Below are 13722 nucleotides of genomic sequence, written 5' to 3'. Positions count from 1 at the left end.
ATATGAAAGCATATAACAATTATACTGCATAAAAAGGTGGAAAACATCTATATGTCATCTATACTGTTTTATTCCTTGACTTACAAGTTTGGAGTAGGAAAATGCTCTTGTATTTTCTAGTGTGCTAAGGAGTCTAGAGTACTGTGTAGTGCCAGAAATAAAGAAGTGCTGAAAGCACAGAAGGGATGGGGATGTCCCAGCAACCTAAGTGCCAACCCCAAAGAGCTCTCAGTGGCTTAAGCTAGAGCAACTTGACATGGAAATAAATATTGCATGTTGGACTTGATCTCAGAGTATAAAGTAAACATACAGAGTCCACATTGGTAGATGGGAAACCATAAAAACCCAGCTCTTCCAGAAAATTCCAGAGCATGTAGATTCTTCTTTCTTTGGGAAATGGAGTTTAATGTCTTCAACTCCTAATAGGGATTGGATTGAAAAAACAAGGCTTTAAAGTTTTCAAACATTATTATTGTTGTTGTGGTGTGTGTGTGTGTGTGTGTGTGTGTGTGTGTGTGTGTGTGTGTGTGTGTGTGTGTAAGAGAGAAAGGAGAGAGAGAGAGGGAGGGAACATGAGAGAATGGGAATAAGTCAGTTCCTGTGTGGAGGTCAAAGGACAAGTGTGTAGAACTGGATCTCTCCTTCTGTCTAAATGTGGAGTTCAATCCTCAGTAGTGAAAAAAGGTATTTAGAGGTCTCTTTTTCAGATTGTGTCATTTGTTTGGAAGCTCTATTTGAAGTAAAAGCCAAGCCACTCTGATGTATGGGGAACTTAGAGTCCTCTGCTTACTCTTGATCCACTGTGGCCCTCTTAAAAGCCCCGAGGGTCTTACGTAGCATAGGTTAAAGCCAGTGCTGTAATGAAATATTTACTGGTGTAAAATATATTAATATCTCGTTTGTTTGTTTAGAGAAAGAGTCTGCCAATGGTTCCGAGGCTGGTCTTAAATTCCTGGGTTCAAAGGGTCCAAGTCAGCCTCCCAGTGAGCTGGGATTACAGTGGCATGTGCCACCGTCCCCAGCTTGATGAAAGTTACCAGTTGATATGTTTCATATGCTTTAATTTTCATAAAAGGACTTTGTATTATGTGTGAAGTCCTTGTAGAGAGAAAAATAAATTATTCCACTATGTTGTAGAATTGAGGGACTTCCTTTCATAGGAGACTTTACATCTTGGGAGGAGACAGTCTCATTCCTCAGTCTCAGGAGTAAAATTCTCTTGATTGTTAGTGTGTAATAAAGTAATTTGATCAGTAACAATAACATTGCAGTCTTATGTATAAAGTGCATTAGAATAATCTCCATTTTTAGCAGCTAAGAGAGAGAGAAAATAGAAGTAATGGTCTATGAATTTTAAGTTAACCTTGTTGTGTGTTGTTTTGTTTTTGTTGGTTTGAGGCAGGATCACTCCATAGTCTGAGAAGTCACTGTGTAGGTTCAGTGGCTGGCTTTAGGCAGCAGCAAATCCTTCTGCCTCAACCTCCCAGGCAAGAGGCATGAGGTACACCTGCTGAACTGAGTCTTGTCAGCAGCAGTTCACAGTTCTGGGATGCTTCAAGAGGAATGTTGGAATTGTCAGAGCATCTTTTCCTTACATGCTTGCAGTTTAGTGCCGTGTAGAGCCATTATTACCGATGACAGTACGTTCTAGTATATTTTGTGTTTTTAACTCTCCCCACTTTTAATTCCTTTGTTGAGTGTAAAATGAAACCAAGCACTTCTGGGGAGATAGCTTTGTGAGTAGGAGGACTGGAACCCCAATTGCCAGAATAGAATAAAAGGCCAGGGAGGCACAGGCTCACCTGCAATCCCAGCATCCAAAGGCAGAGATAGAAGAGCCCCAGCTAAGCCAGTCACTAGGCTAACTGAATTGGGGAGCTCTGGGTTCACTGAGAGACTCTGCCTCAGTATGTAAAATGGAGAGTGGTTGAGGCACCCAAAGTGCTTTCTCTCTCTCTCCCTCCCCTGTCCCCACCCCCATCTCTGAGTGTGTGTGTGTATGTGTGTGTGTGTGTGTGTGTGTGTGTGTGTGTGTGTGTGTGTGTGTGTATGTGTGTGTATGTCTTGTCTGTCTCCATTTCTCTCCATGTACATATACACATGAAAAAATTAAACAGAAACAATTTAGTAGGAGCAAAAATGAAATGGCATGCATGATGCTAATTTTCTTACATTTCTCCCATAAAATTCGGGGAACCCCCCTCATATGTTCGAAAGTCTGAGACATTTAGATTTCATAGAAAAACAGTTTTGTCAGACAGTATAGTTAATTTTGACTGAGAGCTTACTAACATTTGATACTAGACTCAATGACAAACCTCTTTAGTATAAAACTAACAATTTCTTTTAGTGTTTATGTGTGTGTGTGTAATTATTTTTTAGAAGAAAATAATAAAATGCTTTCTATGGACTTGGGACATGTAATTGTAAAAGATGTGGTTGAGCTGAAGAAATGGCTCATTAAGAGTGCTCCGAGTTCATAGCCTAGCAACCAAGTAAACATACAGGCACAGCCAGTATTCCTGTATCCCTAGCATTGTATTGGGTTGGGGGGCAAAGACAGGAAAATCACTGGGGGGCTTGGGAGGCTGCCAGCCTAGCTCTAGGTTCCATGAAAGATCCTATCCTGTCAGCAATAAGGCTGAGAGTTACAGAGCAGAATACCTGATGTCCTCACCTGAGCTCTGTGCACAGGCATCTACATATAATTTTGTGCACACCCCCCCCTTTGAGACAGGGTTTCTCTGTGCAGTTAAACATCTGGGTATTGAAGTGCAAGTTAAGTGCTGCACTGGATGGATGAATGGGGGTCTCTCCATGGTCTGTGATCTGAAAGTGAGTGCAGATGAACTGCTTTTCCTTTTAAGACTTCGGGGAATAAAGGCTCCTTTCTTCTCTGAGACTCTATTGGTGCTTGGTGAGAACAGTTGATACACACCCATTGTCTTAGTTAGGGTTTCTAATGCTGTGATGAAACATCATGACCAGAAACAACTTGGGGAGGAAAGGGTTTGTTTTAGTTTAGAGTTCCATGTAGTCCACCCCTGAGCACCATCAGGGCAGGAACTCAGACAAGGCATGGAGGCCGGAGCTGATGCCGACGCCATGATGGGGTGCTGCTCACCAGTGAGGCTTGCTCTCTGCTTTGCTCAGCCTGCTTTCTTAGAGAACGCAAGACCATCTGCCTTGTTTGCTTTAAATAGAATTTAGTAATTAGGGGGAAACTGCTGTATTTTTAAAAGTTGTGAGTTTGTGGGGGGCTGGAGAGATGGCTCAGCAGTTAAGAATACTAGCTGCTCTTCCAAAAGACCTGGGTTCAAGACGTTGGGTTCAGTGCCCAGCGTCCACACATGCCAGCTCACAACTGTTTATAACTCCAGTTCTAGTGGACCCGACCCCCTCACACAGACATGCATATAAAACAACAATGTACGTAAAGGAAAAACAGTCATTAAAAAAGTTTCAAAAAGCCTTGTGAGATTTTTCTCTGTACTTCATGACTATAGTAATTGGATGGTGCGGCACTGCCCCGTGGTTGTCCTTTGTAAGTGGATGGTGTGGCATTGTGCTGCAGATGTCTTTAGTAAGTGGATGGTGTGGCATTGTGCTGCAGATGTCTTTAGTAAGTGGATGGTGCAGCATTGCGCAGCGGTTGTCCTTTGTAAGTGGATGGTGCAGCATTGCCCTGTGGTTGTCCTTAGTAAGTGGATGGTGTGGCATTGTGCTGCAGATGTCTTTAGTAAGTGGATGGTGCAGCATTGCACTGTGGTTGTCTTTAGTAAGTGGATGGTGCAGCATTGCGCTGTGGTTGTCTTTAGTAAGTGGATGGTGTGGCATTGCGCTGCAGATGTCTTTAGTAAGTGGATGGTGTGGCATTGTGCTGCAGATGTCTTTAGTAAGTGGATGGTGTGGCATTGCGCTGCAGATGTCTTTAGTAAGTGGATGGTGTGGCATTGCGCTGCAGATGTCTTTAGTAAGTGGATGGTGTGGCATTGCGCTGCGGTTGTTTAGTAAGTGGATGTTGTGGCATTGCCTGCAGTTGTGTTTAGTAAGTGGATGGTGTGGCATTGCGCTGCAGTTGTCGTTAGTAAGTGGATGGTGTGGCATTGCACTGCGGTTGTGTTTAGTAAGTGGATGGTGTGGCATTGCGCAGCGGTTGTGTTTAGTAAGTGGATGGTGTGGCATTGCGCTGCAGCTGTCTTTAGTAAGTGGATGGTGCAGCATTGCGCTGCGGATGTCCTTACTCTTCTGCTTCTCGTTCCATTTCTGTTCTTTCTCATTTTCTTTTAAAAGAAAATAATTCAGAAATATTAACTGTCATGCTGTCTGGCAAATTCTAGAGTTCTTTGTCACAATCCCTTGAATGCTGCAGATCCTGACAGTAAGCAGCATTGGCTGGAGTGACTGAAGTTGATAGTAGAAAACAAAGGGTACATTTTGCTTTGTTTTGTTCTTCTGGGGTCCTGTAGCTCAGAGAGCCAAAGCAGTTCCTTCCTTTGCTATCCTTAGCAGGCACTCAGGCCAAGTCCTTCTCTGCCAGTTTATATTCATTGGTAAAGAAGAAACCTATTCCCAGTCCCTCCTCCTCCTTCTCCAAAAGGATTATCAGGTGACTTAGGGACGCTTACTCCTGGGTTGTCCTCTTGGGGCTACCTGTTTTCTAGAACAGTGTCCTCTTGTTCTAGAATGCTTTTCCATATACCGCTGTCGGTAATGTTACCACATCATCTGTTACCATGGAGGTTTGTAGATGCTCTGTGTGGATCAGCTTGATTGAAATAAGCATTAAAGTGAATTTGTAGTTAAACTTGTCTATTGGGGGAAACCAAACCACCTCTGTGGTAAATTGATTATAGCTATTCATGTAGCATCTGGTTCTCACCCAGAAGCCTCTCTGGCTAGGGGTGATAGTGTAGGCCTCTTCCCCCAGCACCGTGGAGGGCCAAGCAGAAGAATCATGGATTTGAGGGTAAGCCTGGGGTATGTAAGGAGACCCTCCCCCACCCTGAAAAAAACACCAAACAAAACAATCAAATCACACGCTCCCCCGTTCGTAAGACAGGGTCTTCCTCTGTAGCCCAGGCTGGCCCAGGACTCGTTATATGTTCCACACTAGCCTTGTACCTGGAACCTTCCTGGCCCTACCCGCACCCCCCCCCCCAAGCTGGAGAAGGACCTGTGCAGCCACGCCTGGCTCTAATACTTAAAAGACAACCAGGAGGCAACACTCAGGAACCCCAGAAGAACAAAGCAAAGCAAAACCAACCCTTTGCTTTCTACTTGAGGAACATATTTTTAGTAGCTGGTAGTACTCTGAAGGTATTTTTTTCAGAGTTTGTGTTATGAAAGCTAAAAATAAATGAGAATAAGATTAAAAAAACAGGCTGAAAAAATGGAGCCCAACCTTCAGCCTCATTGTTGTCTTGCTTTGGGGAAGTTAGCATAAGATTGTAATGCCTTCTGGTTGAGCATAGTCAGTAGCTGTAATAACAGAATCTTTTAAATTAACATGAATATCTGTTTTTGTTTTCCCTTTGTTTCAGGTTTCCCCTCAAAAAACCTATAAGGTAAGTTGTTGAGTTTTTTTAATATGGAAGTTGGAGTTAACCGTTAATTAGAAGCATTCCTTTGAAACTATGGGGATTTCTGTGGTTTTTGAGAGTGTGGATTTAAGTGGTACAGACTTCATAATGCTTCATGGATTTCAAACACAACAGGTGTTGCATATTTCTTCTGGAACACAGCCTTGTTTTGATAATATTTTCAGTGTTTTTAATGTAAGCATTTAAAAAGTTTATTCAAATTGACACTTTAAGGTCACTCCCTATGAAGAAATTTAATTTTAAAATCCGTGACTGTTTTGAGTTGTGAGTTGCTTGGGGAGGTGAAAATGGATTGCTGGTTTGGGTGTGTGTTGTCACTTGAGTGCCTTGACTCCTTTCATGAACTTTGACACTGATTTAGTCTTAATTATCTTAAGACAATAAAGGAAAAATATAGAAAATGTTCCACTTTGTGCCTGTGCCTATGAAGGTAGGGTTAAAGAAAGCCTTGCCTAAGTAGGTTTGTTTTTATAAATTATTTTTACATATATTATATTTCTGTAGTGATTTCAGCTTGACTGTAGTGTGTATAATGTCAAAGAATGTGTTTAATTCTTTGGGGAGCACTATTTTCTTATTGTTAAATGGAACCATAAAAATCAGTAAACTATAGGTAGCTATTTTTAAGAATAAAAATAACTTTAATAACGAATGCTACTTTTACTTCTTGAAGCTTATTATCATTTTATTTATTTATTATTTATTTATTTATTTTTTGGTTTTTCAAGACAGGGTTTCTCTATGATAGCCTTGGCTGTCCTAGACTTGCTTTGTAGACCAGGCTGGCCTTGAACTCACAGCGATCTGCCTGCCTCTGTCTCCCCAGTGCTGGGATTAAAAGCATACGCCACCACCGCCCGGCTCACCTTTTATAACCAAGAACATAGACTGTGTAGTACATATGACTTACATTGAATTTTAAAACTGAAAATATAGAGGCCTATGCTATGTAAGACAGACTTTTCCTATTTATGTTTGTTTGGGGCCTGGAGAGATGGCTCAGTGGTTAAGAGTGCTTGCTGCTCTTGCGGAGGACCAGAGTTTGGTCTCCATCACCCACAGTGGGCAGATCACAAAGTCTTGTAACACCAGTTGCATGGGACCTTATACTCTCTCTGACCTTCATGTGTGCTCGTACACACACACACCATGAACAGGTGCATTGGTGTAAATTTATATGAAGTTTTATTGTTATGCTTCTTTTACAGTAGATATTTGATTGTTTTAACCTAGGCATGGAAGTATTTTGAACCGAGAGTCACCAACAGATAAGAAACAGAAAGTCGAACGCAGTTCATCACATGATTTTGACCCCACAGGTAAAATACTCTTGTTTTCCCAAAGAATGTTTTGAGAATAGTGGAGTTCATAATCATACAACGTAGGTGAATTGAAACCCTCCGGTGTGGTTTCCCCCCCCTCCCCCCATACCCTGCAGTCAGCAGAATGAATGCATGTTTAGCTCAGCATTGTAGATGCCCCCGTGGACACATCACTGTAGGAACTATTATAGTCATAGAAATAGTGATGTCAGGACTGGAGGTCGAGGGCACACTGAGTTCTTAGATGAGTCATGCTGTAAGTACTAGTGTGTCACAAAATGAAGGATGTTAACCACTGAGAGCTTCTGCGTTCACTTAAAACTCAGCTGTGATTGTTGTGAATTGACCAGTTAGCTGCAGTGCAACTTGAAAAATTATGATTACTGCATTTTGAAAGAATGAATAGAAAATCCCCTCTTTTGTCTTCCCTACTCACCATTTTATTTGAGTGGGGATGGGATCTGTAGCTCAGGCTGGCCTTAAATTTGTAATCCTCCTGCTTCAGCCTCTCAAGTGCTGGGATTCTAGGCATGTGCCACAGTGCCAGACAGAAATTCTTCCCCCTCTAAGTATTCTGAACTGGCTTGTCTTTCAGCCTCCACTGTGCTGATTTTCCCTAGAATTTTTATGCTAGCCAGCATAATATTCTTAATGTTGTGCACAAGATTGAATTCTGCTGCCTTTTCTTTTCTCCATGTAATCTTAGTGTTTGCTTTGTAAATAGTGCTTAATAGTTTTTTTTTTATTAGAAATGTGCATATCAGGCAGGGTGGCACATGCCTTTAATCCCAGTACTTGAGAGTCAGAAGCGGGTGGATCTCTGTGAATTTGAGGCCATTCTGGTCTACAAAGTGAGTCCAGGACAGCCAGGGCTACACAGAGAAACCCTGTCTTTAAAAAAAAAAAAAAAAAAAAGAAGAAGAAGAAGAAGAAAGAAACAAAGAAAGAAATGTACATATGTTCTTAGAACAATGTATTATTTTGTTTAGTGGTGTGACCCTGTGGCAAAAGATCAACAGTTCACCAATATGAGATGCATAAATATATCTCTTAAAAACCATTTTCACTTTACAAATGTAATTTTAAATATTTGATAGAGTATTTTTGTGTGAGTAATTGAAATATTTCATACTTTTATAACAGTTTTCTTAATTTTGAGAAAGTGTTGTAAACATTTATCTAAGAAGGGAAAACTAGGAAATAAATAGTTAATAATTTGCTTTGCGTCTTGGGTGCTAGTAAAGAAGTGGACAGTTGACTTAGATGGCTTTGGGGATGTGGTGGGAGCAGTGATACATCACAGAGCCCATGAAGAGAGAGCCCTGCACCTCAGAGACCCAGCCAGCGCCCAGCTCATGGCCCAGAGGCCTTTAGTTATTTCTATAGCTCGTTACTGTCTTTAGTAGTGGTTACAAGTTTCTTCCTTATATTCATGAAAATGCCGTAGTCCTTTACTCCCATTCGACACACTCACTCTGCACACTTGTCTGTGAGGTGGCCACTTCCAAAGACAGGTGTCTCAAGAGGTACCTACTTCACAGGAGCTGAGTGTAGCTTTAAGTGCCTTTTTCATCTCTACAATGACCATGATGATACACTGTGCAGACTATCCATGTGTTGTTGTGTTTGTATTTTTTATTGCACTGTCTTTTCTTCCATATTCTGTAAATATGTCATTACCTGTGCTGTTCATGACTATTCTAAGTGCTGTCACCTGTGATGTTCATGCTTCATGTGTGCACGGTTTAACTTGATCGTGACTCGTTCTTTTATTCCCCCATGAAGTTTCCCCCTTACATTGGTCTCCATATTTTCTATATCTCTCCTTTTCTCCCGCTCTTGTGCAGATAGCTCCTCCAAGAAGACAAAGTCTAGTTCAGAGGAGAGTAGATCCGAGATCTATGGTAAGCTGATTAGCTGACTCGGCCTCGCACCTTTGCAGCTTGCTTCGTGCTGTCTCATTCTGGTTTTGGTAACTGCAGCCTTTCTTGTCTGCTCTGCATGGCATGGCCTCCTGCAGGGAGAGGGAGCCTGGGGTCCCGTGTGGCTGGGATACGGAAGCTTAAGATGACTAGACACTAACATGGTAGGTTGAGAATAGGCCACCTTACCTGTTTCCTCCTTGTTTATCGTAGGAAAGTGGGGTCAGGCTCCCCCGAATGGCATGGATGGGCTGCTTCTCTGGTCTCAGTCTCAGCTTTTGGATTATGTGGAATTTAACCAGCTCCGTCATTTCCCATAAGAATGCTTCCAACATTGTTTAAATGTGTTAACAATTCTTTGAAATTTTTGTTTTATCTTTTATTTATAAAATTTTTAGTTTACTTATTGCCTGGAAAAGCCATTCTTATAAAATGTATCCTTAAGTGCAATTTTTTTGGGGGGGAGGAGTTTTTTTGAGACAGGGTCTCTTTGTGTATCCTTGGCTGTCCTGGACTTGCTTTGTAGACCAGGCTGGCCTCGAACTCACAGTGATCCGCCTGTCTCTGCCTCTGCGCCACCATGCCTGGCCCAACATTTTTAAAATTAAAAACTTTTAGGTTCAAAACATCTGTGCCTCTTGTAAGTTTTCTTTAAACTTATTATGAGTAAGAAAATTTCAAAATACCTTAAAAAAAACTTCATGAAGAGTAGGCTTAACCTGAAGAATCAGCTTTTATAACACATGGTGAAGATGTGAGCCTTTCCAGACTCTCCTGGCTTCCTAAATATAACAAACTGTTTATGAAGTTCATATTATCTTTTGCTCTTTGTTTTTTTAAAGCTTTTCGGAGCAGGGTTTTACTGTCAGCCCCAGGCAGTCCTGAACACAGTGTGTAGTTCAGCGGACCTCACACTTGCAGTATCTTCCTGCCTCTGCTTCCCGAATGCTGGGATGACATGCCTGGGCCAGCACACCCAGCTACTGAGTTAGCTTGTTCAGAAAAGAGAAAGCAAGGCCGGGTCTAGAAGATGACTAAGCAAGCAGAGGAAGTCTTCTCTTCAGGCCAAGGCATATGGAGTGGGAGTTACTTGAGTATATTTCTTTCTTACTTAGGCCTATGTGGGGAGAACAATGTATGGGATTAGTTGTCCATACTTTGAGAACATTTGGCAGTTGATGCCTGCTAGCATCTGATATGACTTAGTGCCAGGGAGCCTTAGTGTTTCGGTCTGAAGCAGTCAGTGCCTTATGTTAGGGACACGCACATACGTTTTTCTTGTGATGATGATTAAAAGGAAATGTTTTCCAGGCCTTGTGGCAGGTCAAGTTTATGCTTTTCTTTTCTCCAGAGTAGTTTTGTTTTGTTTAGTTTTTGTTTTTAATATTCTGTGTTTTTCTTTGTAAGTAAGGTGCTTCCTGTATTCTTTCTGTGCTGAGGACTGTGAATATGACCTGTGTATCTCCATCCTTCCTGGCAGCCTCTCCAGTGCTGCCGTCCGCCTTGTTCGATGTTTTTTAGGTCTTTGCTGTGTAGGAGCTTGTTCCTGTTGGATGAGGATCTGTGACTGAGGAATCTGATAGAAGATATTGTACTAATATTGTTCTTAGAATGATAGGAGCTTTATACTAGTCCAGGCATGTCATTGGCTTGGTAGTAACAGAAACATTTTAAGTGGCACTCAGGAAGTAGGGTGTGGCCTCTCAGGGCTTTTGTCCCTTGAGAACCCTTGAAATACCTTTTCTGGTGGTGGTGGTTGTTGGAGGAACGGAACTATGGCTTCCTAGTGTGCGCTCACTAGAGGGCTGAGTTAAGACAGGTAGCATGCTAGTGTTAGCTTCTCTCTCTGCATGTAGTGGGTGGGGAGACCCTTTAGACTGTGCATTTAGGTGACGAATACACGCTAGGGAGCCAAGGGAAGTTCAGAGATGGGATACAGCTGAGTAGAGTCCTACTAACCCCCTGGTTAGTCCCTCATTGCGCCTAGCAAAGGTCTTGTTATCAGTCCACTTCAAGCTGCCAAGAGTGGATATTCTCTTCTCTTGGATAAAATTCTTTAGTTGAGTGCTCAGAAGAGATGTCACTCCAATAACTTCAAACTTTTGCCCTTCTTAGAGCTGCCTTGAGGGTTAGATTGACTTCACTTCTTGTAAAACTTCTCGGTGTAGTCTGTCAACATTCTGTTTGTCCCTTGTACCTGTTGAGTCTATTGCTTTTTTTTTTTTTTTAAAGATAGGATATCTCTGTGTAGTCCTGACTGTCCTAAAGCTGCTCTGTAGACCAGATTGGCCTTCAGCTCAGGTCGGCCCTGTCTCTGTCTCCGCCTCCTCAGTACTGGGATTAAAGGGGTCTACCACCACACCCAGCTTTAGATTCATAATTTCCTATCACTTCAATTCATGTTGCTTTACCTCCTATAGACTGTTTTGATGTGGCGGATTACTATTAGTAAAATAATGGATTTGGTTACTCGCTAGGAAAGCACAAGCAGTTACTCTGACGTACTGTGCTTTATTTCCAGTTTATCTTCCCGCCCCAGTCTTCTGCTTGCCTGCGCGGACCAGGCTGCCTTCCAGCTGCTTATTTCCTGAGTCTGCCCTGCTCTTCTCACTTTGCTCAGTGCACTTCTGTTGTCTCGAGGGCTTAAGTTCTCCTTCTGCCCTTGGCAGTCCTGTCTGTCTCCGAGGCTCAGTTCCGGCACTGATGCATCATCGTCAGATAAGAGGAGTAGGTGAGAGATAGCTGCGATGTCTCATGCCTTACGGAGGTGTATGACATTCCTGACCTGTAAAAAGAGTGGGTTAAGTATTTTTACCAGAATAATAACAACCGAATGAAGGAAAACGTTAGCTACACTTAGCTGTTCTGCAATGTGTATGTACTTCAGAGCATTATAGACAGAAGGTAACACACAATTTTGTCAATTAAAAACCACTACCTGCTCACAATGCTTTTTTTAGGATTGCCCAGCAAGCCTGTTGTTTTTGAACATTGGCATCTGGCTCTGTTTGCTTGCATCTATGCTCATTGTTGCAAATCCCATAATGCCTGATGCTCTGGAAGCGAGTTTTGGTGAATGATCATAGAAATCAAGATCATGTATTTTAGTAGAGAGAATCAAAGGGATAAAATCTTGACTCAACCTTAAGTGGCTCTTTTCTCACTTTAGAGAAGAAAATGTAATGTAGAAAATGGATTTAGTTTTGGTGGGCACCTAAAAGAACCAAGCCAGTACACTTGGAGCTCGGTTTCCTCATATTGGCAGCTTTGTGCACTTAGAATGCAGAAGCTTCTTAATCAGAGGATTATCTGAGGTCTTCCTCATAAAACACGCATGTCTGGCAGCAGTTGAAACCTGAGCTGTTTTTATTAGGCTGCGCATGGGTTTTCTCCACACCCTTCCCTGCAGCTCATTCTTCAGAGGTGAGACTTAGAGAAGTTTGGTCATGCAATAAAATAAAAGGTGAAGAAAGACTAATGCATGCTTTTTAAAGCAAATGTCGAATGGAAGGCTTAGCATATTGCCTTACATCCTTAACACTTCATTTTCTTTACTATCTGGCACTATAGTTGTAGCCTGCTTGCAGGAGTATATTTATAGTAAAACTCGAGAATACCTTCTCAACCATTTTTCAGACCTTTTATTGCTACTTTTTTCCTCCTGCAAAGCATTATGGGAACTTAGTTTTTTTTTTTTCACTTTCAAAATCCTGTCACCTGTTAAGTAAGATGCAGTCTTAGCTGGGCATGGCCATGTGCTCTTGCAACCCAGCATAGGGGGACCACAGATAGTGCGTGAGCTCAAAGCCGACTTCCTGAGCTGCCTGGCAAGACTTGTCTCAAAATAAGCAAGCAGAAAAACAAAAAGCAACTTTTATGTTGGTTTTATGTCTATATTATGTCAGAAAACCGTGTTTTTGTTATTATGACAAAAATACAACTTAGGAAAGGATAATGATATATAAATTTGATGGAACATCTTTGCTTCATTGAGAGAATAAGCCTGACACCTGCTGATCAGCTTTGGGAAGAAATGCCAAGACAGGAAATACAGGAAACTTTGTCAGTAGAGGTATTAGTTAGGGATAGATGGGGAATTAAACTGTTACAGTTGGGATTTTGCCAGGCATATCACTCTTTAATGTGCCCTTAAGTTGTTTTCTTTAGGCTATGATTTTTCTTACTAAAAATGGTTAACTAGTATTTAAATTTCCTTTTCAGAAAACAAATCCAGACATAATAATTTTATTACTTTTTTTTCAAAGATTTGTTTTTATTTTGTTTGCATCGTCTGTGTTTGTTTGTGCATATGAGTGAGGGTCCCACAGAGACCAGAGGAAAGTATTAGACTCTCTGAAACTGTAGTTTGTGTGGTTGTGATGGAGTGTAGGGATTCAAACTCTGCTGTTCTTGATGATACAACAGACATGCTTTACCTCCAAGCCATCTGATGTGTTTCACTCTGGCCTCAGATTCACCATGTAGCTGGGCTTGGGTTTGAACTCCTGCTCCTCCTGTTCCTTCTCATCTCTAGGGCCAAGGTTACAGCCCTTTATTATCATGCATGACAGAAAATGACTATTTTGGAGTTAGGATTCTATTTTTATTTTCAACCTCAAAATAACCTGTTAGACCTTGGTGCTTTGTCAAATATCAGCATTGTTTTTAACTTACTTTAATGTCCTCTTTGAGTGCAGGAATTCCTAGTACTTGTATGTTTTTTACAGCACCAATATACTAGTGCTGAGTAAGGAGTAGTTGGATGCTCAGTGAAACTGCTAAAAAAAGGATATGCATCTCAGTTACCTGTCTGTTGTTGTGAGGAGATATCATGACCAAGGTCACTGTGTGGAACTCACAGTTTCATAGGGTTAG

General features: G+C 41.6%; 1 protein-coding gene across 5 annotated transcripts in view; it reads left to right on the top strand.

The window, feature by feature from the left end:
• The window catches only part of ARHGEF12 (Rho guanine nucleotide exchange factor 12), a 129332-nt gene that overhangs the window by 43913 nt on the left and 71697 nt on the right, over positions 1–13722 (top strand). For 2 of the 5 annotated variants that reach the window (XM_084783594.1, XM_084783592.1), the window contains exons 2-4: positions 5544–5567; positions 6837–6922; positions 8773–8829. In XM_084783594.1, the coding sequence (XP_084639720.1) occupies positions 5544–5567; positions 6837–6922; positions 8773–8829 (167 nt within the window). Of the gene's footprint in view, positions 1–5543; positions 5568–6811; positions 6923–8772; positions 8830–13722 lie in introns of all 5 variants that reach the window. The other 3 variants (XM_084783593.1, XM_084783595.1, XM_084783596.1) reach the window with 2 other exon arrangements.

This window comes from Acomys minous (genome assembly GCF_964271855.1).
Source record: "Acomys minous genome assembly, chromosome: 5".
Classification (NCBI taxonomy): Eukaryota; Metazoa; Chordata; class Mammalia; order Rodentia; family Muridae; genus Acomys; species Acomys minous.
The sequence above is the reverse complement of the archived record's forward strand: the minus strand, read 5'-3'. Positions and strand labels throughout refer to the sequence as shown.